Source organism: Crocodylus siamensis, chromosome 4 (assembly GCF_052110815.1).
Source record: "Crocodylus siamensis isolate JL-2025a chromosome 4, ASM5211081v1, whole genome shotgun sequence".
NCBI classification, from domain to species: Eukaryota; Metazoa; Chordata; order Crocodylia; family Crocodylidae; genus Crocodylus; species Crocodylus siamensis.
Window position 1 is genome coordinate 85,364,062 of NC_143398.1, and position 27,429 is coordinate 85,391,490.

Consider the following 27,429-nt stretch of genomic DNA (forward strand, 5'->3'; position numbering starts at 1 on the left):
TCCAGTAAAAGATTATGGGAAGTTGGAGAGAAAGAGTAAAATGGGCTCCTGTTAACTAAAAAGAATCAGAGACAGGAAACAGAAAGCTATCCCGATTCACTTCTTCCAAATGAAGAAACCTTTTCAGTGCCGTTTAAGCAGACTGGTTGCTCAAGCGAGTAACTTAGTAAGGCTTGTAGATAACACCAGTGGGAAGTGGAGTTGTATGCAAGTGGTTTAACAAATATCAGTTGATTTGTAACAATTGTTCTGTACATGGTATTTTATATGCAGGTTTCTTTAAAAAAAAAAAAAAGACAGGAATTAAAAAAGTGTAGCCTAATACCTGATAATATTTACCACAAAAATAGACAAATTACACGCATACCCATCATTACTGCTGTCATTTGTTCTGTAAGCCTCCTGCTTAAATGATACTCAGTACTCCATGTATATATACATTAATGAATTGTCGCACCAATTGGATTACGCTAAATGATTACTGTTACCAGAGGCTCATTTTGAAAAACAGCTCTTACTGTAATTTTATATTATTTTGGCCAATTTATCAATCACTCTCATGACACAGGCTATTAACATGAGTCAGCATCAACGAAAGTAAAACACTGTAAATTCAACCTCTTATTTAATGTCAGAATGATGAAGACATGAATCACCAACTCTGGTTTCAATTTTTAAATACGATTGTCACATCAGAGAAATGAAAACACAGCAAAAGAAACCGTACAAAGGCCAAGTAGAATAACAAAAAATATTTTACTAAAACATAAGATTTACAGGAGATCTTCCAGACAAGCCATACAAAATGGTCACAAGCTTTTTTTTTTTCTTCTGAAGGGAGTTTTCTAACACTTGACAGCAGAATCACAATATTATTAGTGAAGGTGATGGATGTTCATTTAATGTTCCCGTTTTTGTTCAAAACAATGAAGCTTGTCCATCTACAGCGTCTAAGTTAGACTTGGCTAGAGGGTATATTCTAAAGTATAACAGGTTAGCTGCTTGAACCAATGCAATTAGCATCACCGTAAAAAGGGAGAAGGAGCCCACAAAATTAAAAACAAGAAAAGCCCCGCAGCTAACCCTGACTACCTTCATTCACAGTGCTTATACTTAAACCATGATGGGAGAAATGATTAAAAGCAGAGATGTGTTACTGCTTTTAAACAATTTCACAAGAATCCAGATGATACTTCTAGCCTCTGCTCATGCGTTACAACAGTGAATTAGGACAAGACACAGATTTGCTAATGTGCATTTAATCACCAAAGGATGTCTGGGCTTTTATTCTGTAATGTTTCTAAGACTGTGTCCATTAAATGCAAACAAAAAAAAAAAAGGAAGAGGTCTTGGCAGAACAGGAGAAGTGATGCACACTTGATGTTCAAAGCGAATTTAAATATTATTCATGGCATATAGCCTAGTCCATGCTCTGGCTGTAAAGAAAACAAAAAGATGAATACATTTAAATAAAGTGAAATAAACCTAACTTCCCAGTTACCTCTATTGTTAAACAGAGGCAACTGAGCATAATTTATGTCATGTTTTATACCACTGCTTAACAAATTTAAGGGATTTCACAATTCCAAATGCAGTTCCCAAAGATGCACAGAAACAGGCACCCCTAAGGTCAGGTGGACTGGCCGTAGATCCAGTAACAGAAAGGTCTGATGTAATCCCCTGACCAGTTACCACAAAAGTTACATTCTGTAATGCCCTGTCACAGAGCCAAGCATGACAATGCTGCAAATCTTTCAGGCTGCTCTTTATCATTCCTCAGAACTATGAAAATTGTTTTTCTTCCTCACTGAGAGGTCATATATTCTCTGGGATTTTTAGCAGCATGGAACTCATAGATAAAGCAGACACCCAGAATCAAGAGATTTACCAGCAGGCATCAACTGCTCTTTTATGCGGACACCATCAAGGACTCCAATACCAACTGAACCAAACTACTGCTCTTGAAAGGTACAGGAACAAAGTAAGAAGTAAGCTTCAAGTTGCATCCCAAAATGTTTAAAAGTTATCTGCAATCTACCTTTAATGTATTTCCACACAATAGTGAAATAGAACCTTGTCTGATACATCACCTGTTTCTATGGCTTGGGCTTCATTGGTCTTCCATTGCTCAGCTACATCATTTGCTAATGGATCATCTGGATTGGGAGCGCTTAACAAAGCCTGGATTGATAGCAGAACTGTACGGATCTGCAAAGCTGGGGACCATTTATCTAAAGAGACAGATTTGCAGTAATATGAAACCCCACTCTCAAACTGCAGCATGCTTCCCTTTCACAGATTACAAGAATGTATGATATAGTCTTTAAAACAAACCAAAATAGAGGTTTATGATCTTTTAAAGATCCAACTATTCAAGCTTAGTACATGAAAGAGAACATTCATTTTTCAACAGTTCAGAAGATCACACTTACCTTTCAAAATATCTAAACATATTCTTCCCAACTTGTCTACATTAGGGTGATAAATTTTGGTCATGAAACGGACTTTAGGAGCTGCCATGGGATATTCTTCTGGAAGGAATAGTTCAAGTTTAAATGTCCCACCCTCAAAGGGGGAATCCTGTGGACCTGCAATGACCACATGAAAATAACGTGCATTGCTTTCATCTGGCTCTGCTTTTATCCCAGGGACTGGTTCTGCCAGCAAACGCTGGGTTTCCTGGAAGAGAAGAAAAAATGCACTGTGTAAAGGAAAATGGAACATTCAGAAAAAAAGACCATAAAACATGCCCAAATCCATAGGAAACTTTCATATTGGTTGAATAGCTTGAAAAATCAAACTAAGACCAGAGCATAATGAGTAAGTATGCATTGCCCACAAGGGTTCTGAACTCAAGCTGCATTCAGTCATATATAATATAAACTAATAGCCAGTAATTAAGCTGTTCTTGGTAATTTTAGCTTCATATGTCTACATTTGTATGACTGGAAAACTAACACTGCCAAATTGCTCTGATATGCAGGAAAAGACGTAAAGTCTCAAAGGAATACCACAGCAACCTCTGCCTGAAAAACAAACAAACAAACTTGCTTCTCCTGTATATTACATAGGAAAAACCTAAATCAGAAAGACCTTGGGTATAATCAATATTTACTATGCAACAGTCAGAGGGTTAAAAGTGGAGCAAATCATTGAAATGGATATCTATATCTAGTTCACTGTCTTAAAACTAATTTAAAAGTACAGATTAAATTAAATATACTTAACCAATCCCATTCTCTTCTGCATTACTGAAGAGAACCTTAAAGGCAATATTAATTTTCAAAGCCCTGTGAGTTAAGCAATTTGACATATTTCTTTCCACATTTAAGATTACTGGAACTGAATCATTAGAAGGAAAAAAATATATATTCCACCTTCAACTTTATGCTGAGTGTTCAAAAGTACTCTGTGAATAACTAGTTCCAGTTTTACCTTTCTGTGCAGATCTTTCACAAGCCAGCATAAGAAAGGACATTAAGACAAAGTACAGGCAGTTAAAAAGCCCGAGCTTGAATCAACTCAATCTTTGCAAGTTAGTCCAAGCTGCAAGTGAACATATGTTCACTTTTGATTCTGGAAATGTAGCCAGATGCCTGCAGTGGCACAGGCCAGAAGCCAGGGGATGCTACAGCACACCTCCCTGCTCGACTAGAGTAGATTGCTTGGGCCAAGTTTAGCACACCCACCCTGCAACGCAGGGTTTGCAGGGGATGGGTAAAGTATCCTGGGATGCTGGGGGACTGAGTTAACTTGAATCTGGAGGGGATCTGGGACAGAAGTTCAATAAACCAATTTAACCTAAATCAGTTAAATCTGCTACAATGTCTATCCAGGTGTATCAGCCATTCTGAAAGTGATTTATGTATACTGAACTTCTGCTGTTTTACAGATTTGAACTGGTTTCCGATCACTTATACCAGTTTATGTGCAATTTCTGTCCCTAGTCAAGGAGAATTACAAACCCAAAAAATGATACCTTTTAAATTAAAATTTAACTACAAAATTTAAAGCATGCATGCACACCAACTTAAGTTTACAGAGCAATGTGCTGCCAGCTGCAAAAATAGGAGCATTACAAAAGTTTGACACTCCAGTAAAAGGGAGAAAATATTCTAGATAAAAATAGGATGCTTTAAGATTTCTTTAGGGAAAGTGTCTTTAGAGCCAAAAGACCATCCATCAACTTAAACAGAAAAGTCTCATTTATATAAAAAGCATCGGGTCATGGACAGAAGTAAAATCACCATGTTCATTAATGCCTACTGATATCAGTTACCAATCTCTGGGAATCCAGATTTTATTTGCCACGGAAAAAACACAGATTTTCTCCTCTACAGGAGAAGGCATTCCAGCCTGCAAGGAGCTGCTTGGGGCCAAGGGGAGGGCAACTGGAGACAAGGGGGCACCACATGCGTGCATGCAGACACAGTGGCAACATATGGCCAGGCAAGGTGATGGGAGCATCCCTGGCAGCTGAATACAGGTACGTCTATGGTGGGTGGGGGGAGAGGCAAAGGAAAGAGGGGGTTGGAGGGCCAGGGCTTGGGGCTTGTCCAGGGAACTTTGCAAGGAGTGTGCACATGTGTGGCAGGGTGTATGGGAGGGGTGACTGGAGGTCAAGAGTGAGAGGCACCAGTAGGGCCAGTGGGAGGGTGGGTTGTGAGGGCACCAGCAGAGATGGGGGGGACTATAGGTTGGGAGCGAGGGGCAATGCCATGGACAGGACACTGCCTAACAAGGCTGTTCAGTGCCACAAAGCAGCTGGAGGGACAGCTTCAGCTAGACCCACACCCTGATGAGTGAAGAGGGCAGGGGGAGCTTGGATTTTCTATAAAAAACCAAAAGCAAATGCCAAAATATATAGGTATTTATAATTTATTTTACTATAATGACCGCGGTACTGGTAGGCTCCCAAACTGCCTGGAAATCATAAATATATAAATTTAACATCAGGTTCAAGGCATACCTATATACACAGAGGTGTTTCATTTGCATTGTGGAAAAACATGGATGGGAGGGGGTGTTAATCAGAGTAATTGGATTTTCTGTCAGAGAATTTGGGATTTTTTAAACTAGGATCCCTGTGGCTGATCTCACACCGCCATTTGCTATAAATACAGTGCCAAATTACATCATCTACAAACTCTAATTTTCTAAAAAGCTCCAAACATATAAAAAGTGATTTATTCAAAGGCTGCAGTTAAGAAAACTCTTACTCATAAGTAAGAATCAATGTTCATAACAGGACAAAAATCCTAAACTGGATGCATTATAGGAAAGCAGGACCAAAATGAGTAGAAGTATCCAAATAAAAAAAGCCTGCATCATAACTACTGAAGGAAAACAGCTATTAAACATTTATAAACAAACACGCACACACACCCTTTTTTTTTTTTAAATAATAATACAGTAGATCATGTAACACTCTCTCTCTATTTCTATTTGAAGGGATTTTATGTGGAACTATCCAATCATTCTGAATCAGAATAATCCATCTTTCAGTTTATATGAAAAAGCAAGTATTTACAATCCAAGTGAATCTGGGTTCACCAAAGCTTGTGCTCTAGATCTCTCTCTTATTTAGTTAATCTATGAAGGTGTATATATCTACCCTGCCTTGAATCCAATTAAAGCCCACAGTGTTTTTAGCTATGAAAATCTGTAAGAATTTTGTAATTATTTTCCATTTCAAAATGTTTTAAAGCCAGCACTACAGGATAGAGAAAGAAAGCCAGTTTGGGATTTCCACTTGTCAGTTCATTGCTGCTTGACAAGCTTGCAGCAATACTATGCCTTCACTGACAATACAATGATAATAGTTATATTTTTGTTCCTCTCAAAAAATCTCATGTTTAATACCTTGGTGTAATAAACTCACTGTACAAATGTGTCTCCACTAGGACTTAGCCACACAATGTTAAGTCTATACCCCACGTCTGGAGTTAACCTTACCAGCTAGCTAAATCCAAGCAAGCATTAAAGAGCCTTGACTCTACCCTGGGTATTTCCATATGACCCAATGAAGTTTGGTGCCACACCAAACTAACTCAGATATTTCTAAATAGCTACAGAGCTCAGGTGCCTAAAACAGCACAGCACTCCATCCCAACTAAGACTTCTCAGTAGTCCCGAGGCATGCATCCTTCATGATCCTGGAAAAAAAGCCAAAAGCAAGATAGCCACATTGCTTTAGAAATGACATACCTTCTTTCAGTATGGAAGATAAGGACTTAATGGCTAGCCTGGTATGTGCTTCAAAGTTGTACCAGTGTCAATAGTCTGGTTAGTTTATTTAAAACAAGCAAAAAAACCCACTCAATATAATTTATACCCAAGGTAGCCAACTGAACTGGACTCAACTTGTGTGCCACATGCAGCAGATTGAGAAGCAGACAAGTACCACAGCAAATACGCAAGGAACAGAACGGAGAGCAGCAGGTCAGGCAAGGAAAGAGGACTGCAGTGGCATTTGGGGAGGATGCAGAGTTCATTTGTGGCACAACCGCCAAAAAGGTTGGCCCCATGACAAGGCAGAGTGTAGAAGCAGCTATTCTGGTATAGAATATAGGGACTGGGGCCCTGGGACCTGGCGCTCCCTTGAACTCCAGGATATAACGCCCCATCCAGTGCACAGAGCCTGTATCTTCCTCTAGGTCAGGCAATTTGGCAGCAGAGGACTGATGCCACCACTCTCTGGCCACCAAGTTTCCAGATCCATGAGGTACCCTGTGGGCAGGTGACATGCAGTCACAAGCCAGATCTGGCCTGCAGCTGGGGGCTAATGACCCCTGAGCTATACCAATAAAAGCAAACCGAAACTGAATCCACACTAGAAGACCACAAGTGTCATATTACTTCAGTGTTATACTAATTCAGCCATAACCTTTCTGTCTTTCTTGAAGTTAATATGCCAGGTATAGACAAGAATAAAGTATATTTTATTCATACTGGTGTCAATTTGTGGATTCTCAGGTTAAACTATATGTACACGTGCGCATGCACACACACAGATTAGCCAAGTACAAAATCAGGCAACAAAAACAACATAGGTTACTTTTAGCAAGTATCACAGATTAAACTATAAAACAAAAGATAACTATATTGCAATACAACACATAAAAAAAACCCACAGCACAACACATTCTCTAAGAGTGAGAAGGGGAAGATTTGATCTTCCACACTAAAAAGTGTTGTTTTACATAAAAAAAAAGTGCTCGTCACTTGATGTCAGTGGTGCTTAACCTCCAGCTTACAGGTCACCCCACAGGTCAAAAACCTTGGCTGTGGAAAAGCAGCAGCATTAATTGTAGTTTCCCTGCTGCCAAATTTTAGTGCTACAGGGAGCATTCTGGGACAGATGATGTGGCCCTGCACCCTAGACTTTGCCAACATGCGATGGGGCTGGGGCATAGGATCACCCCGGATCCAGTACACAGGGTTGGGCCAGCATGCAGCTGAATCTGGTACATGGGGATCCAGCTGGCATACGAGATTGGGCTATTATGTGTGGGGCCAGGCTGGCATGCCCAACTGCAACCATGGACTGGCCCCACACTGGATAAGACCCACTGACTGACCCCATGCACAGGATCCAGCCCCACACCATTCATCCAGCCTGTGCGGCCAGAAAGTTGAGCACCACCACTTTCCGTGTCTGTTGTCATGGACAGAATAAACTTGAGCATCTGCAAGTCCTATTAAAACTTACTCATTGAGGCTCTAATGCTACAAAACACAGTACATCAATAATGCCTTGGATTTCATTGGAATTATTCATTTTTAAATTAAAGCATATGCTTAAGTGGTTTGTGTGATCAGGACCTATGAATTCTAGCACTAATTTTTCTTCTGTGAATTACAACAGAAAAAATGCATTAAAACAGCCAACTAAATGCTTTAAACAAGATTTTTTAAAAGTTGCACTGACATTAGAAGAGATTACTACTTTTTACAGGTACATTGCAAAAATGCACGAAACTGAATCCAATACAGTGGATAGCTGAATTAACAACTTCTCAAAAAGCTATCAATTTAAAGCAAAATGTTTTTGCAATACCTGGAAAAGTGTGATTCTTTGAGACTTACTGGAAATTACGTCACTGGAATATATTTGGAGAATATTTTTCATGCTATTTGCCATAATATTTTTCATAAAATTGTAGGTAATTTAGTGCAGTGTATGGGGAATAAGTGCAGTTTAAAAAAAACACTGTAGAAGTGATATTTGAAATATTTGAGAATTCCTCTGGATCAGTCTGTTTTAGGGCTGGGGTGATGTTGTAGCTGTTTTAGGGCTGGGGTGATGTTGTAGCTGTGACAGTCAAGGGAAATGCAAGGGACAAGGATTTTTGTGGCTGGTATCTTTTACTGCCTAGTTGGGAGGGACACAAATGAGCTTTCAGGTACCACTGTACTCCTTCCTTGGGTTTCTGAGTAGGAAAGAAACCACACAAACCAGACATACCACAACTAAATAACAGAACAAAGCCTCATGCAAAACTCCTGTAAATAAAAACAGGATACAAGAGCTATTAGCAGGTCGCTAACAGACAAGAGAAAAGCAGTAACCTGAGGGCAGCCTGAGGAGTGGAAGAGCAAGACTGATCAAGAGGGTGGTTCGCTAATCTGTCTCGAGTTAACCGAGTGCATCTTCTGTTGCTGCAAGGAACTGCCAGAGCCCATGGACACCCTACAGCTCTACTACAGCAGTGGTACACTCTGCTGGTACCATGCACCACAGGAGCACCAACAGCAAGCAGAAAATATAGATACATCAACAGAGGTGTAGGCTGTAGCCATGTTGGTCTAATAAAATATATCATATTCACCCAAAGAACTTTGTCTGCCTAGCTACATCAACACACACTTTCCATCAGCTGCCAGGCAGCGGCAGAAGCTCTCCGCTGCTCACAGTTGATGTTATTCTGTCAGCAGAAAGGAGGAATTCTGCTGCCATAGGGGAGCTGCTAGCATGAACACACTCATCGTTTTGCTGGCAAAATTATACAGCAGGCTGAAAAGTGATGTTACTCTAAGAAACGAAAGCTTATTGTCCTGGTCAGTGATTTTCAACCAAGGTGTCACCCAGGGGTGCCCTGAGATCCTTTCAAAGGTGCCACAGGGTGCTACACAACGTTAGGTAAGGAAACATGATTCACAAGATAAATCCAGAGATTTTTAAATAGAAATCTATCAAGTTAAAAACATTCCACTATGTTGTGGTCTTTCTGAGTCTTTTCCAACAGAAAAATTGCTCTATTATTTTTCCATAGTCAAAAAATCTGAGCAAAAAACTAAGAGCTGGCATTTTCTAAGGGGTACCTAGAGTCTAAAAAAATTGAGAAGCATTGGTTCAGGAAGACCCTTGCACTACAGATCTGGGAGAGAGATCTTTTTAATTAGTCATCAGGAACAAGTCACAGACCCAGAAAAAGGGAGGGATGCACAAAACAGGAGAAATGTGAGAAGACCATGTCATTTTACCCACCCCCTTCAGGCATGTCTAAGCAGCCTCTCTCCCAATCCCAGGATCACCTCCAAACCATGCCCTACCTATTCACTCCTAGTCAGATACATCAGAGAACAGCAATCACATAAAGCAGCATTTCTCAACCCATGGGTTGCAAGATTTCAAAGGGCTGCCAGCTGTGGGTTGAGAAACGCTGATCCCAGGAAAGCGCCAAGTCTGCAGCAGGGCAGAGTGGCAGGGGGGGAACTGCAAGGGCAGGGTGGGTGCTCGCGGGAGCGGGAGGCTACTCAGGGGGCACAACGGGCTGTAACCAGACTGCCTGTAGGGGCTGCCACAGACCTCCCCTCCTTCCTCCAGCTCACTCTTCTGCCACCCACATGAGCCGCAGCCACCGCGCTCCAGCCCAAGCAGACAGGAGCAGCTGGGAGCCCCTCTAGCAGGGCTGGGGATGGCAGGGGGCTGCAGGTCAAGAGTGAGGGAGACCAGCATGCCGGGGAGGAGGAGGGGCCAGGGATTGTGGGTCATGCACCAGCAGGGCCAGGGGTGTGTGGGTCGGGACAGGCCATAAATCTTTGCAAATGGGTCCCAGTAGGAAAAAGGTTGAGCACCACTGATTAAAACATGTGACTAGGAGTACCCAAGTCCACGCTCCAGGGCTAAGCTCAAACTCTGTTTCTGGGAAGACACAGAACAGCCCCAGGGAGAGCATGTTCTCAAGCTATTCTTCTACCACCCAGCCACCCCCCCACATACACACACACCACCACTATATAGACATGGCTTTAGTCTTTCAAGAATCTTACTCAAAAACTTCCTCAAATCTGTTAAGAACACAACTCAGAGAACCAGTTGGAGGGCTCCAAGTATTTAAAAAGGGAAAATTCTTGTCTGCTGTGGTAATATACCAGTTTGGTATAGCTCCTGCTCAGCTACAATCCTTCTGAAATAAACTACAATTTCCAAGCAAAAGAAAGCACAATGCAAAATGTTGGCAAAATACTTTGATTGGAATGGCAAATTCAACTCTGAATATTTGTAAAACAGCCATCTTTTCTCTAGTAAAAAATACATAAATAAAAATCACACCAGCATGAAATGAACACCCTACAATATGTTATAGCATATACGTCTGGACTAGTAATGACTGAATACAAAATGTACTACATGGAATAAAGAGGTTAAGCAGTTGGGGGTAGGGGAGGACAGTTGTTTGTTGTTGTTTTTTTTCTTTTTTCCTTTGAGATGCAGCTCTGTATAGGCTGCCTGGCTAACCACCAGACACCTACTTTTTTCTATCTAGCACTTGAACACCATGTGGCAAAAAAGGCTGAGTAACCACAAATATGCAAGAGGGACTGCTTTAAAAAAAGTACAAGTAAAAGCTATTATGAAGCTTTTAGAACTTAACATGTATTTAAACAACGGCATTCTTGTTTCAGATTTTTAAAAACAAAAAATTAAATTCTTGTTCAGATTTTTTGCTTAGGAACTCCCTCAAACACAAAACCACCTCCAGTGCCCAAGCTCCCTGGCTCTTGCCAATTAAACTTTGCTTAAGAGTGACTTCCATGCCAAAAGAAGGTATGGACACAAATACTTCTGGAGCCATTTCAAAACTGTGAAAGTTTGCTCTGTGTAGCAGCTGTTACGTTCTGGGTGGAAAACCTGAGGTATACGAAAGTGGCAGAACTGTTCCAAGTTTAACTCTGCTTCATCCAGAGTTGAAGTCGGAGCTGTTTTGCTATATTTGTACTGCGCCCAACTTGTCCATAAGCAGGGCTGTCCCCAGGGTACAGCGAATCAGGGCGAACGCTCTGGCCCCCACCTCTCCTGCAGGGCCCACCTGGTGCTGGCAGCTCTGCCAAGCATTGCAGAAGTAGTGCAGAGAACCCCCTCCTCCAGCATGGGGGAGAACCCAGCCGGAGCCCAGCCTTTCCAGGGGTCCCACAGGTCCTGCACAGGCTGATCTGCCCCAGGCCTCATATCCCGATTATTTTGGGTGAAGGGCTGCTTACTGAGTTTTGGCAAGCCATCGAGGGCCACATGACAGGCAACCGGGGCAGATAAATATTCATTTTCTAAATTTTTTAGGGGCCCTGCAGGCTGGATAGAATGGCCTGGCAGGCCGCATCTGGCCCATGGGCTGTATTTTGCCCACCCCTACCCTAGGGTCAGCCCTGTCCTTAAGAAACTAGAAGTAACAGCTGTTGTATGCTTCTGATCAGGAGCTCCCCTACTGAAACATTTCCCTTTGGAAACTGCTCCAAATGGATGTGCGCCCATTCCCAGAGTTTCTTTACCCAGGTTCCTTACTTTCCACTCAGGATCACACATCTGTTTTCCTACCAAAAGTTTATGTTAATCCTAAAATTTTATGGAGCATCCATAACCACTATTCTTTCTGTGACCAGCTTCAAAGTTTCCTGGCCAAAGTCACAAAAAAATGAATAGTTCAACAAGCAAAATTAAAAAGTTTAGCTACCGAGAGACTACTCATTTCAGGATTTCAGAAGCAAAGAGAAAGAGTCTTCATCCACATAAGTATAGTCCTAAGAAAGACGACATAAATTCCTTATCATACGTGGACATTTAAGAACTTCTTAATATTTAAGAGGACAAGAGCAGCCAATAAGAAGTAGCTTCCTCTTTTTAAGGCAATGTTACAAAGCTAATACTTTTAAAACAGTACTGAACCAACCTGGAGACTAAATGAAGTGTCATATAAGCAACCCAAGACCCTGAGACAAACACTCAACCTGAACACTAAAAAAAAAAAAACCCTCCCGCCTCTCCCCCATTCAAAGAAAAAAAATTGGACACTATTTAAAACATTTTCAAAGCTGCCTTCCCTCCCTTCCTTTGCCCAGATACAAAAGAACGATCTTTCCTTTACAACATTTCTGTTACCAGTAAATACACTGCTGTCAAGACAGGTCAGCCAAATAAGCAATTCAAAATACCCGAATCTTTACAAGGCACACCAGAGAGCATTTCACTAGACATTCTAAGTGGCTTAATATTCTGACACCTTTCGCCAAAAGGAATATTAGCTCAGATACAGGGAAGTGATCAACTGCACTCCTGGGATTTAAAAAAGCTCTGTGCCACAAAACGGCAACGTGCACTCCATCCCATTCAGGAACAGAGCACCAGGGAACAGCAGACCATATCAAACAAGAACACACTGCACTTGGTTGAGTCTTTTGCAAAACAGTACAAGACATCCTGCCCTTCCCCTACCCCTGAAAATTTGATACAGCTTTGCAAGGTTTACAGTCGTGCCCCTCCTTTTTTGCATCACACATTCTTGCTTGCTGTTTATGCAATTTCAAGAACCACCCCTGCTTGCTGTTCACATTTTGACATAACCCAAACAATGCATAAGACACTTTATAACCAAAAAGTACTTTTCTTATACACTTTTAAAAAACTTCAAAAACCTGCACCATGCTTTCTGACAAACATCCCAAATTGGTACTGGCTGAAGATGAGAAAGAGTGCATTATGAAAGAAGAAAAAGTTTAGAAAGCAGTAATAAGAATCCTTTGATTAAGCTGTACAACTCAGCCAGTCTTGGCAAATATGTATGATAGAGAATCAAAAGAATCAGCAGGAGATCTTACTGTGTCAAAAAAGAAATTTTTGAAGAACAAAATTTTTTTAAAAAGCTCTGTATTTAAAAACTACACAATGCAAGTAGTACCAAGAGGGGGATCTGATGGTAGGAGTATACTATAGGCTTTCCTACCAAGAAAAGGAGAATGATCAAGCATTCTCCAGGGAACTGACGGAAACAGCCAGCACCAAAGACCTGATTGTCACGGGCGACTTCAACTACCCTGACATCTGTTGGGAAGACCATTGAGCCAGCTCCAGCAAGTCATCCAACTTCCTGGCAGCTACTGACAACTTGACACAGGCTGTGGAAGGACCAACTAGGGGTAAAGCCACTCTGGACTTCGATGCAAGTACCCTCTTGGCACTTACCATCAAGACATCTAAACTAGGTCTGTGCTTAAAGCAGTGCCAGAATACTGGTGGTCAGGTGTGTGGAGGAAATACTGCATTCCCAAGCTAAATACTTATGCCAACAGAACCCAGGGTAAGTTCAGTGTGGCTTTACCAGCACAGAAGTCCCACTATATATAGCACAGGGGCAAGATACAATCCTTGTTTCTGACTTTTTTTGGTGGTATGTTTAATGTAAAATGCATAAACAATGATGGCACTAGGGAGCAAAACCCAAGACTACCTTCATCCCACTACACAGGAGTGTTCACACCACTAGGCTATAGTCTTATTCTTTCTCATTCTCTTTCTAATTTATTAATCCTGCAATTCTTTTGCATAATTGAACTGCTTCAACAGGATGGTTGGTGAATTTTCCCAGTAAACCTACCTTCTTGGCTTCTACCTGCTGGTCAAGGCACTCTCCAAGGTAGAGGCAATGTATAGGTGGTGCACGTGCACCCCCAGACAGTGCTGGTGCAGCCCGTCAGGCCGCGTTCCCCGTTTAGCTGAAGGGCGGGGGGGGGAGGTCAGAGCACCCCTGCAAGCGCCAGCCAGGGAGTGGGACCACCAGCAAAAGCAGCTGCACTGCTTCTGGAAGCAGCACGGCCACTTTTACGATGAGTGAGATTGACCATATGGGATTCCCCCACCCCCCAAGCAGGATCAGCCGCCAGGGGGACACCCCACTCCAGCCACTGACTGGTGTTGGTAAGGCACTCAAGAGGCACCAGATACCCATGCTCCTAGATCATGGAAGTTATAGGTGTGAACTTTCATGGCCTGACAGCCTTAGACCCACTTTTCACAGTTCCTGTCTGAGCATTTTATCCACCAGGATACTGCAGCAACAGCTGAACACCTGTTATCAACTTCATCTCATGAGAACACCAATCTTTTCAGATTTAGATCTAGCAACCATCGTCCATGCTTTCATAAATTTAAAGCTAAACTACTGCAATGCACTCTGTGTGGGGTTGCCCTTGACCAAGGACCGTCTGGTAGCTGCAGCTGAAACAAAATGCAGAGGCCCACTTCTGACAGCAGTGGGTTGGCCACAAGTGCAGAACTCCAGTGTCTTTGAGTAGCTTCCTAGGAACAATTCAGTGGTGTTGGCTTTGACAAGGGGCTCTTAACAGTCTGAGCCCCAGCTAAGGGATGATGTTCTCACTATATTCTACCACTATCACCATTTTCAGCAGACTTTGTTTCATTACATATTATTTTATTTTAATATGTGTATGTGCTTTTATGATTTATTAAGCTTTCTTTATTATTGCAAAACCACTCAGTCTTTTCTGAGCATATAAACCCACTAAATTAACAAACAAAAACAACCCAACAAAATGATATGCACTACTGCTACTTTCCTCTCTTTATCTGGCTGAGTTGAGAAGAAAACAGTGAGATTTGCTCTGTAATGAGATGAACAGTAGTAGGTACTTATCCTTGAGGAGACTCAAGCTCTAGATTCCAGGTGAACAGAGGCATCTTCCTACAACCTTAATGAGTTAAGTCCCAGAAAGTGAGCAATCAGATGCATTTGTGTACCTAATATCTATTGGCTAGACCAGGGGTGTCCAACCTTTTTGAATGTGGGGCTGGATCATAAACTTTTTATCACCCAATGGGCCGGCAAGCCATATTCAAAGACCTCACAGGAAGTGGTATCACATCAGAAAGTGATGTCACATGACCTTTGACATCAATGAAGGTCTCAAGAATATATGAAAGGGTCACGAGCAAACTTTAAAAGTGGGTTCTCCTTTAAAGGAGAAAAACATAACTGTGGCTTTTCTCTTGTGGGCTGGCAGAGTTCCAGCCTGCAAGGGGCTACTTGGGCCCCCCCCATGCCCCACATACTGGGGCACTGGGGTCTGGAGGTAGGAGCAGTGAGGGACACTGGGTTGGGACTGTGAAAGGCTGGGACTCCCCCAGCACACACACAGGTGCCAGGAGCCCACAGTCACTGGCCCGGCCCCAGGGGACGAGTCGTATTCCTGCCCCGACCCTGGCCCTACCTGTGGCACCCAGGCCAGGCAGGAGATGGCAGAGGCAGATGATGAGGGTAAGCCTGGCCTCCACACTGCCCCTGCAGGTCCACATCACTGCGCTGCACCAGGCTGGAGGGAGATGGAGCCAGGCGGCACCTCGGGGCGCAGCAAGCGCAGGCTCTGCCTGAGCCCAGGGCCGCCCCGCACAGCGCAGTCAATGCCAACAGCCCGGCAGGAGGAGGCACCTGTCTGCACCGCTCAGCCAGTGACCCGGGGCCTCTCGCCTATGGGTGAAGAGCAGCAAGTCGCTCAGGCTGGGAAGCGGTGGCTTCCCCAGATGGTGCTGGGGATGGGAGGAGGTGGGCTGGGTCTGCACTCCTCTTCCCACACATACCGCATCGGCAATGTCAAGCTGAAGCTGTGTGTGTGGGAACCTTGTCCCTTTCCCAGACCTTCAGCAGCCATTAGGAAGTTACCGAGGGGCTGGGGGAGGGACAAGGGGCGGGAACGAAAGTAAACTGTGTTTACTTCCGTTTCCTGTTGCCGCACCGCAGGCCACAGAAAATGCCTTGGCGGGCTGCATGGCGGCCCGCAGGCCGTATGTTGGACAAGCCTGGGCTAGATCATGAAAGCTTTCTACACAATATGTGGATAGTTTTTTTAATCGCCCTTCTAAAGTATCCAAACCTGCATTTTGGATTCCACCCCAAGAACCCAAATTCAGGCATTGCAACAGCAAACCTATGGTCCCCAAGTATTTATTAACTCTACCCCTTTGTTCCTGTTCTCCAAGTTTATCCAAGAAAGGAGAAGCAATTCCTGTATGTCTCAGTCGCTAGTCAGATTACCTGAATGATCATTTAAAGAACTTTTAATTACCACCCACCTGCCACACATAGGTAGACATTAATGCAGATCATCTCTTATCTTTGTCCTGAACTCAATTGCTGACTTCCTGACTGAGTCAGACCCAATTTTCTCCTCCTGTTTGAGTCAAAGGCCCATTTGTCCCAGGCAGCCTCACTCAAGTCACACACTTGTTTCCTAATTTGTTTCCAAATATTTCACTCTGTTACAAAAAAAAATGCATGACCCTCATTCAACCATAAATTGCCTTGAGGATTTCTATTCATTCCTTCTTAATTTCCAATATGCTGCCCAAGTACATTGACTAACGAATCTTATGACAAACCTAACAGTACTGCTGTGGTACTGTGGCAATAAATATAAAACCTGTTTATAAGTCCATTGTCATACGCCCCGTTTATAGTCCCCCCTGTACAATTTTAAGAATCCCAACAGCAGGAAAAAAGCTTTTCATTATCCTGGTGCAGAAAATTCATCTCTTAATGAATTTTCTCCCAGTCCCAAGGAGGTTTGATTAAAGTGAAGGTTACTGTATCCACACTTTACTGTATCCAAGCATAAAGTGTTACTACCACTCTAACACCACCTCATAGTTAGAGACTTTACCTGAACTATATTGATCAGAACAAAACCTGCAACTGCTTGGGGAACTGTTGGGATTAAAAATGAGCGAACATACTGGCATGTGGAAAAGACAAGAATTAAAGATCTCAGCCAACAGCTGAGTGAACACTTGGTATTCTGTCAAAAAGTGTGTGCGAGATAGAGGAAGATTAAACTCTGGAAGGACATATAGACTGGTGGCAGCACATCAACTAGTTACAAGTAGCAGCAACAACATTCAAGATACAGCTACTCTTCACTTAGCACAGGGACGGGCAATTATTTCAGGCGAAGGGCCACTTACTGAGTTTTGGCAAGCCATCGAAGGCCACATGACAGGCAGCCAGGGGCAGATAACTATTAATTTTCTAAATTTTTTAGAGGCCTCGCGGGCCGGACAGAATGGCATGGCAGGACCCATCTGACCCACGGGCCACATTTTGCCCGCCCCTGGCTTAACGTCATAGTTAGGTTCTTGAAAAATACAACTAAGCGAAACAATGTTAAGCAAATCCAATTATGTCATAGTAGTTAGCTACTAGCAAGCAGCAGCCAAACAATATTATAACCCAACATTGTGCAACTTTAAGTGAGTATGTTCTCTAATAGATCAGCAACGTAATAACAAAACAAAGTTAACTGGGATGACATTAAGTGAGGAGTACTGTACCAATAGGAAAACAGTGTTTCTTACATAGGAAGATAGCTGTCTGAGGAAAACGGTCTCCCTATTATACTGGCTTTGACTGGCTTTCATAACAGTGGCGTTCAAACCACTTCTCCCTGCACCCACCCTCAACTCAAGCTGGACAAACACTAAAATCCAAAATAGGCCAAGGAATAGGAAAAGGGTGAGGGGGTGTGGCCACACCCTCTGGTGCACTTCAGCAGCAAGGGGTGGGGAAAAAAAAGAGGGAATGAGCAGTAACAGTGTTCACAGAAAATGAGGGTTGGAAGGGACCTCAGGAGGTCAGCTAGTCCACCCACCTACTCAAAGCAGGACCATCCCTAACTACATCATCCCAGTCAAGGCTCGGTCCTGCCTGCTCTTAAAAACCTCCAAGGATTGAGATTCCACAGCCTCTGTGGGGAGCCTGTTCCAGTGCTGTTCTACCCTCTTTGTGAGAGTTTTTCCTAAGAATCTAAACTTCCCTTACTGCAACTTGTGACTGCTGCCCCTTGTCCCATCATCTGCCACCACTGAGAACAGTCTCACTCCATCCTCTTTGGAACACCCCTTCAGGTAACTGAAGACTGCTATTAAATCCCCCCTTAGTCTTCTCTTCTTCAAACTAAATAAGCAAGCCCAGTTCCCTCAGGATCTCCTAAGAAGTCATATGCCCCAGCCTCCTGACCATTTTCACTGCCCTCCGCTGGACTCTCCCCAATTTGCCCACATCTTTTCTGTAGTGTACTCTAGATGTGGCCTCACCAGTGCTGAACAGAAGAGAAGAACCACTTACTTCCCTTGATATTCTGGCAATGCTCCCACTAATTCAACCCAGTCTGCCATTAGCCTTCTTGGCAACAAGGGCACATTGCTGGCTTATATTTAGCTTATTGTCCGCTATAACCCCCAAGTCCCTTTCTACAAAACTCAAAAGTTTTTACCTAAGACTGTAAACCTCAGTTAACTACTAAGTCAGCTTGAGAGGTCTGTGATTTTCCCAGAAGACAAATGGTAGTATAAAAATACATGAAAATGAACGGTAAAGGTCAAACAAAGGGGACTCCACACTGTTGCTTCTGTAGGCTACAATCGCAGCATATGCCAGCGTCACCTTGTGTCAATCCTTCCACTCCCCCACCGCAAAGCCTCCTGCTCATCATGTGCCACCCTCCATCTTACAGACTCAATGCAATAACCACATCCTCTTCATGCCAGGGTCACCATACATTCCTCTCATTCACCTGTAGTGGTCATTCCACTCCTTTAACCACATATTTAACTTTATGCCTTCTCTGTTCCCCGCTCCTCCCCCCACTATTCTCTTCTTTCCACCTGGAAGATCTCTCATTCAGGGGGGTCAGCTTCTTATACCCTACTAGCCAAATGCCCATGAAGAATGACGGGCAGGGGAGGGGGAGGCAGCCAGGGATAGAGGCTTACACTGGCCCCACTCCACCCATCTTTGGGGCCAGGCCTGCTCCCCCACCTCCCCTCCCCCGCCACTCTGGAGTCTAGACCAGGGTCAGCCGCGCTCCCCCCACTCCATCTGCTGGCCCCACACACCCCATCCACTCTGTCACCACCACCTGAGGGTCGGGGGGGGGGGGCATAGCCAGCAGCACTGGCCTTGCCACCCCCACCTCTCAGTCTACCCCATTTTTGCAGCCTTCAGGAGCAGGGGAAACAGGGCTAGCCCCCCTCTATCTGCTCCGCTGCCACAACCTACAGGGACAGGGGACCAGGGCCAGCACTGCTGGACTGTCCACTCCGTCACCACCAGTTGCCAGGGGAGGAAGGTGAGCAGGGACAGAGGCCTGGGGCCAGGCTTGCTCCCCCCACCCTTACCCTGCTGCTTCAGGGCAGAGGCCACTCCCCCCACCCGCAACCAGGGGGCCAGTAGGGACAGAGCCCAGCTTCCGGCCCTGAGCCCCCACTCCCCAAGTTCAGGCCTGACCCTGTTGTGTCTCCCCACCCCACCCATTTCAGGCCCAACCCCATTCCCCCTGGCAGTTTGGGGCCACCCCCCTGTCCCTCCCTCACTGTGATGGCCCCAGTCCCATTCCCCCCTCCCCCCTACACACCACCTCATCCACAGTGCAGAGGGGGAGGCCAGGCCTCACCCCATCCCCACTGTCATGGCAGTGCTCCACCACCTACTGTCCATAATGCTATATTCACACTCTGAGTGGCTGCCAAGAAGCCAACCAGCGTTACAATAAAGTGTTACAAACAGACAGACTAAGGCTTTTATATATATAGCCTGGGGCAGGGATGCAACATCAGTAAAGCAGAACCCAAATACTTTGCAAGGTTAGGTTCCAAAACCTCCAGACAAGATGAGGGATTGCCAACTAGCTGGGGATGTATACAACCGTATCAAGTAGATGTCCTAGGATTGCTGAATTGCTCTGCTGGTTGACATTCAAACTGCAAAGGGGGCTGTTTCTCTGACTTTCTACACAAGACTAAGGATGAGCTCCAACTGATCAGAAAAGCAGCTCTCTATGAAATAAAAGCAGAAGCAAACAGCTGAGCTGCTCACTTTTGATTGGGCAACTTGGTGTGAAAGCAGCAGTTGAAAACCACCATAAAACAAGTTCTCTGGGTCACACTGCATCATATTATAAAGGTGTTAACTGGTTCTTTGGTTTACAGAGGAACTTGAAGCTGTGCCTCTGCTAAACAGATGCAGGAATTCTATATCCTGCACCGACCTCTCCCCCCCACCTTTTTAATTTTATTTTCAACATTACCAGGGAGTATGGTATTCAGTAGGTACTGTGTTACAGTCCATCAGTTATGCCTATTTCCATCTACAGAACCAAAGACAGAAAGAGTCACCCTCTCAGACAAATCAGCCACAATTCAGATACTTACAAAGCTACTTAATTCCATTAGTACTGTACACACTCCGTAACAAGATGCTCAATTAATATCAGTGCCACTAGAAAAGAGGATAACTCATCACCAAAAATATCATGTTCTGGACCAACCTAGGCCAATCTTTTTGGCCAGCACGCAAAAAATTAAGCCTGCACACTCCGAGTACTACTCCAATCCCCTTCCTCTGCACTCCCTGCCCAATCTGCTATGTGCCATACAAAGCGTACCCATGCCAGAGGTTGGCTTCCCTCATTCTGGACAATTCCTCAGAAATATAATGCTTTTGAAGCCTTGTACATTATGAGGCAAGCTCTATGTGAAGCTTACCCACAGATGGGATATAATAGGTGCATATTCCCTCTGCTGCAAATGCATTGCTCTGGTGTGAAGTGGAGCTCACAAAGACAATTTACTGAACTACACTACAGCAGTGTACTGTACAGCAGTGTATTGGTGCAGCACATCTGAATTAGGGATTTACATCAACATACAGTATGGTGAACTATCTGAATGCTAATTAACCACTCAGGTTTCTAAACAAGCTTTTTTGTGTCCTCCTAAACACTACTGAGCAGCAGAATTTGTAATTTGCTTACCTACACCACTCACAATCCCTATTCACCTCCCAAACAGTTGTAACCATGAGTACAAAACAGAAAGTATGCCATTTTAGCATCAACAGACAAAATTAAACTGTTGATATCTTAGAAGTGGATGCAAAAGTTCCAAAGTTACAAGACAAGCATGGTATGAGAAAGATCTATGTGAAAAGTAAAATGTTGTTTGCAAGTTTAAATCAACCAATTGCAACAACATAGTAACAGCATGGAAACTGGCCAAAAATATGAATTTAAAAGTGGGGGGGAGGGGTTTCCTCTGGAAAGAATAGTGGTAAGTCCATATCTGAACATTTGCAATGAATGGCAAAAGCTACCAAAATAAATTTATTAGCAACCCACCTTGAAGATAAAAGCACATTTACAGAACTTCAAGTGATGTCAGAGCATCTGCAAGCTTCAAACACATAGCAAGAAACTGTCAATTGGCTATCCCACAGTTAGCAAGTTTAGAATTTCCTTTTTAAGAAATTATAGGGGTTGCATACTTGAGACCTGTTTGTTTTTTTTCCAGTAGCTGAAAACATCAAGCATTACTGGACAGCAGCAAAAACTTTGTTTGCCAACAGTCCACACATCATCATTCAATTAAGCTAGGGTAAACACAGCCCACGGGCCATATCTGGCCCACCAAGGGATTTTATCTGGTCCACCACAAGTCCCTTGGCCCTTCTTAGCCCAGGTGCAGGGGGCAGCTTGTGCCTTGGCACATGCTGCTGGTGTCATCACCACCCCTGGGTACACAGCAGGGCAGGACTCTGCAACAGCCGAGGGGTGGCTCCTTCTGGCTGCTGCTGCCATTGCCACCGCTGGACACAGCCCCACTGCTGGGCACCCCCACTCATCCACCCTGCACCCAATGCCAAGGGCAGGTGGGGTCCCCATGGAGACCTGCCAGGACCTTCATGGGTAGGGCACACTCGGCTGAGCAGATGGGATGGGTCCACAGGCAGTTGTGGAGTGGTGTCCACAAGTGGGAAGGTTGGATAAGGGTGAGATTACGGGGTATATTACGGGGTGGTGACAGCATGGAGCTGGGGCCCAGGCCCCAATCTGCTCCCTACTCATCCCTGCCCATGGAACTGGCACCCAGATAGGATCACTTTCCCCAGTTCACCACCCCCTGACACCTGAGCCCACAACAGCTCACCCAAATTCCTAAAGAGGCCCTCCAGCCAAAATAATTGCCCACCCCTAAACAACACTGTGCAAAACTAAGGATGGTACAATTAGGCTGCCAATTTTTGCCATCAACTGTAACTTTTGTTATTCAGTTAACTGACCAAGATGTCATCAAAACTATCAAGTGATACTGCAGAAAAGGAATTCCTACAACTGCCTTCTTGACAATGATACAGAATGAAGGGGAATGATAAGCCACACAAACAATTAAACATGAAAAACTGTTTACATGGTTGCTGATGCATAAACCAGCTTTGTCCACAACACTATGCATACAGAAAAAATTTGGTCCACAGACATTATGGCTGATGAATCAGTTAATGAGGAAGAGCCTGATGAAACACCAAGATCACGGAAATGCTTTGTTACATGAGCAGCTGCAGTGATTGTAACTGGCAATGTCAACAACTGGCCACATGATGATGATGAAATAGATCCTGGATAATAACTAATTAATGAGGATGAGATTCTTGTATCAGTATCAGCCATAAAAAGTTTCAGAAGATGGTGATTCAGTCGAAGATGGCACAACACAGTGCAGCCCATACCATTTGTATGCATTCATGCTGCACTTGACATGACAATGAGATGGTTTGAATGCCAGCCAGAATGAGATGCAACTCAACTTCCCACTCAAGAGGTTACAAGTTAGCAGCATGCAAAAGAATTAGAAAAATAAAAAGATTAAAATGTTTTAATAAAAAAGTTTAAGTTTACTGTCTGTGAAAGGTGAAGACGTCTCTTTTTATTATTAAGTAAGGGATAAGAAAAAAAGGCACATACTTATTTTGTAGTATGCTGAACCATGCTGTACTTTATCATAATCTGAACCGAAGATGATTTGGAAAACTGATTTTTCCAAATATACTGGGTTCTGTTAGTTCCTCTAGTTCAGATAATGCCTAAGAACTAGTTTCAGGCGTAGGTGGTTGGTATTTCCATTGCCAACCCATCTCATCCACATGAAACAAACTAGTACCTCTAGTCTCCCACTCTGAATGTACGGACCCAAAAGCCTCACTATCTTGCTGCCTTAACTCTATGCTCCCAAGCAATACTGACCCATCCTTCCCAAACAAGTTACTAAATTCTGTCCCTCTATAGCATATGCTTGGTAGCATCTCCATTAAAACTGACTTAGGCTGCTCCCCAAAATCCCCAACTGCAGTGACAAGACATCCATAAACAGTTCTCTGTTGAGAGAGAGGGCAGTCAGTGAACCAGCAGGGAGAGAGGCGGGCTGCAGAAAAAGGCTATAATTCACCTGAATATCAGACACTTTTCTGCTGTTGGAAGAAGAACTCTCTCATACTGAGAAGAATGCTGGATTGCTTATTCTATTATAGTCCATAGGCCTGAAATTTAAATTAATTATCTCTTATTCCCCTCAGTCCACTGCAAGTCTTCCACAGACATAAATAATTTACACAAATCAAGGATTTTTTATGCTAATGAAACCATGTATTTAGTCATGTACTGTTGCATTAAATACCATTCAGTGGGAAAATATATTCTCCCCAAAGCCACCACTATTTATGCCCCTTTGCTTCCTCCTGTTGCCATTACTCCCCATCTCACCTCTCTGTATTTCCTTTCCTGTATCTCCAAATTCCCACCACAAGGGGCTTCAGTCCACCTTCTAAAATAAATCAGCAATGGAATAATTAATATCAACGCAAAAGCTAGAAGGTATAGAGAAGTTAACAGAGTTATTGTTTCAGGCTGTCTGCAGACTCAGGCAAACAAGTTATAGTTGGTATATTCTCTTCAGACACAGTAGTTAAGAAATTTCACATATTAAAAAAATAACTTAGATTCTGCACAATACAAGTCACATAAGCTGGATTCAACCTACAGGCTATATGATACTTTCCAATTCATGCATAATTACAACCCTGACCACTGCAATCCATTATATGACTAAAGTTCAAATACATAACGTACACATGGAACTGCACACTTAGCCTAATGCACATATTTAAAATAAATAAATAAATCAGCATCCTCCACAACAGCATTCTACAAGAGACAGATTTGAAATTTCAAGGTCAAGTGAATTTTAAGCTATAAAGAGTTTAAAAAAATTAACTTTGAGGCATTGCATTTTAACCAATCTTAGAAATGAATTATTCAATTTACTATATACTTTGTAAAGTAGGAAGAAAAACAAAAATACAAAAGCACAGGAGGGAAACCTGTGCAACCTTGCAGATAGATCCTTTAATTTTTAGAAGTTTAGATAGTACTCAAAGGCCACATTAAAAAAAACAAACAGAAAATTCAGCTTCACTATAGAGTTTTTACAGGCCTCCAGAATAAGTTGTGTCTAGTATACTGCAGGACATTAACCACCACATGATATTAACCAACTGTAATATTTGCAGTGTTGGATAAACTGCATTGAGATAGCTAGCTAAGTGACATTATCAAATTATATTAAAATTTCTGTCTTTAAAATCCCTTAAGCAATTGTAAACATTAAGAAACTGGTAATCAACTTCACCATCTTTAATATTAATTCTGCACAGTTTAAATAGGTAATATAATAAGAGGGAATAGGGAGGTACAGCCTTACTCACTTTTGTTTACAGACAATCTGATAATACCTTTTACTTCAACTTTTTGCATATCCTGGGCCTTGACGTTTGTAATAGTTGCCAACTTTCAGCATGCTCTACCAAGAGCAGCTTCACAGCATAAGTTGTGCGCCAGATATTCATTCACTTCAGCAAGAAACAATGGTGCTATTATTTCCACTCAGAACTAATGGACCTTACTTTAACAAAGTTATTTTTACAGAACCAATCATCACCAATTTGAGGGCTTGAATTCACATCACTTTTCAAAACTTGGAGCTGTAGCTAATAAGACTAATATTTATATAATGCTAAAAGGAAAGATCCACAATAAAGATCACAGATTAATGTTATGCTGCCTCAAGGAAAAAAATGCATTGTGTTATTTCATTCGCATCTCTTCCTTAAGATGTAGAAGTCAATATAAAAACTGGCCTATTCGTTTATGGTCCACTATCGCTTAAAACTAAACAGATTTCAAAGGACCCATGTTACTATTAAAAAATACCATGAATACAAAGTACTTGGCTGGATCCCCTACAGTAGCCACAAAACCATAGTACGAGCTAAAAATTCAACATGACATAGCTCTAAATCAACACTGTCTTAAACAGACAGCAATGCGTATGCACATAAATACTGAAATAACTTTGATTTAAGGCGCCCGCAAAATTTAGCTTGTCATCATTATATCTTATTGGTAAAGCAGAGAACCTAGTACTTTGCATCTCAACCAGGGTGCTGCAGGGACCTGGGGTGCCTGGAGCTCCAGCCTTATGAGGTGTGCAAGCCCAATTCACCCAGAAATTTCAAACAGGAACCCACAGTGCCAACAACATCCTGCCCTGTGGTGGTCTTTCTGAGCTCTCTGTAAGACCAACATTATTGCTCTGTGATGTTTCCACAGTCTAAAAACAAGTGAAAAGGAAGAGCTGCCACTTCCCAACAGGGCCTAGACTAACAAGGGAGCCAGGGGTCGATCCCAAGAAGGATGAGAACCAGGACTCTAGCACCTGGCAGGCAAACCGCCCACCTTGTTACCCCCTTTTCCATTTCAGAAACAGTCTGACCAGGCTCTCACTTCCTGCTCCCTCAGAGCCACCTCCCCCAGGCCAGCACAGCCTCGGCGCTGCCCCTGGGCGACAGCATTCAAGGAGGAACAGGATCGGGCAGGCCACACGCTGCAGCCACAAACACTCCTCCCTCCCCTCAGTCTCTATTTTTAAAGGACCTTTCACGGGTGAAGCCAAGGCAAGGCCCGGGCCCGCAGCCAGGCCCCTGGCTGCTGTGGGGGGCGGGGGTCAGCGAGCCCTGAGTCATCGGGTGGGCCCCCCAGCAGCGGGGCCGCAGCGCTTGGTCCACTACAGCCCGGCCGCTGGACACAGGGCACGCGGGGGCGCCTCGGCCTCCGCGGTTCCCGACGCTGTCACAACCGCGCCCGCCAGGCCGGGCAGGGGCCAGGGCCAGGGCCAGGGCCAGGGCCGGGGCCGCAAGTTCGGCCTGCAGGAGGCACCCGCGCCGCGGTCCCGTTGCTCCCATTCATTCCCGCCGCCGCGGCGGAAGCCGCTACACCAAGGCCCCGCCCGGGCCCGGCAGCCGCCGCATGGGGCCTCCCTCGCGCTAACCCACACCTGCGCCCGGGCCCGGGCGGCGAGGGGCGCGGGGGGAAGGGCCCGGGCCAGACACCGGAAACCGCGCGCGGGCCAAGCTAGGGGCGGGAGCCGGGCCGGGGCCGCGGGTACCTTGATGATCCTGCGGGGCAGGCCGGCCATCTTGTCTGATCGGGATTCAGGCGCCGCTGGGTCTCAGCTCCGCTCGGGGGCTCGCGCACAACCGGAAGTCTCCCGCGACCCGCTTCCGGTAACGTCACCGCCCCCTCATCCACCCCCCGCGCGGCACGCCGGGAAATGTAGTGCGGAAAGGAGGTGTAATATGGCGGGGCGGGGCCCGCGGCCTCGGACTTGCGGGCTGTGACTTGCAGTTGGGGGGGACCGGGAGGAGGAACGTGGAGAGCCACGTGCACTAGTGTCAGGCTCGCGCTGCCCTTGCGGTACAGTCACGGTGACGCGTGGGAAGGGGCGTGGCCCTGGGAGAGAGGGTCCTCGTGCCGCGGGCGCAGCCAATAAGTGTAGAGCTGGGGAGGCGGGGCAAAAGCGTGGACTTGCCGCCGCCGTACTTCCTGGGCGGGAGAGATGGGGCCTGGTTTCTGCTGCCGCCCTGGAAGCGCTGAGCTGGAGCCTTCGGTCCCTTCGTTCCAGCAGGGCACTGGAGGCTCCCCGGGTGCTGGGCGGTGTTGAGCACTGCGTGAGCTTCCTTATCCCCATTTCGCGGCCGGGGCACCATCTGCCGACCACACGAGAAGAGAAAGGCACGTGGGTCCCGCTGCCTTAGTACTGTGGACTCCTGCTGCCCCCGCCCTTGCTTGTCTTTAGAGAAGTTGCTAGCTGTGGTAGTCTAAAGTCAGCTATAAGGTGCCTTTATACACGAATTAAAGAAGATATGCATATAAACAGGGAGCAAGAACCCGAGTTCACTCCATCCAATGCTGGTTGGAAAA

The 27,429-nt window shown here is 44.5% G+C and overlaps 1 protein-coding gene across 1 annotated transcript; it reads right to left on the reverse strand.

Moving 5' to 3' along the window:
• Positions 1 to 283: 283 nt before the first annotated feature.
• UBE2N (ubiquitin conjugating enzyme E2 N) lies at positions 284 to 26,761 on the reverse strand. Its single transcript, XM_090042686.1, has 4 exons — positions 26,615 to 26,761; positions 2,433 to 2,679; positions 2,091 to 2,231; positions 284 to 1,436 (listed from the first exon to the last, which is right to left on the reverse strand). Exons 1-4 carry the CDS (start codon positions 26,642 to 26,644, stop codon positions 1,396 to 1,398), a joined length of 459 nt encoding a protein of 152 aa, XP_089898812.1. The 5' UTR covers positions 26,645 to 26,761; the 3' UTR covers positions 284 to 1,395.
• Positions 26,762 to 27,429: the final 668 nt, after the last annotated feature.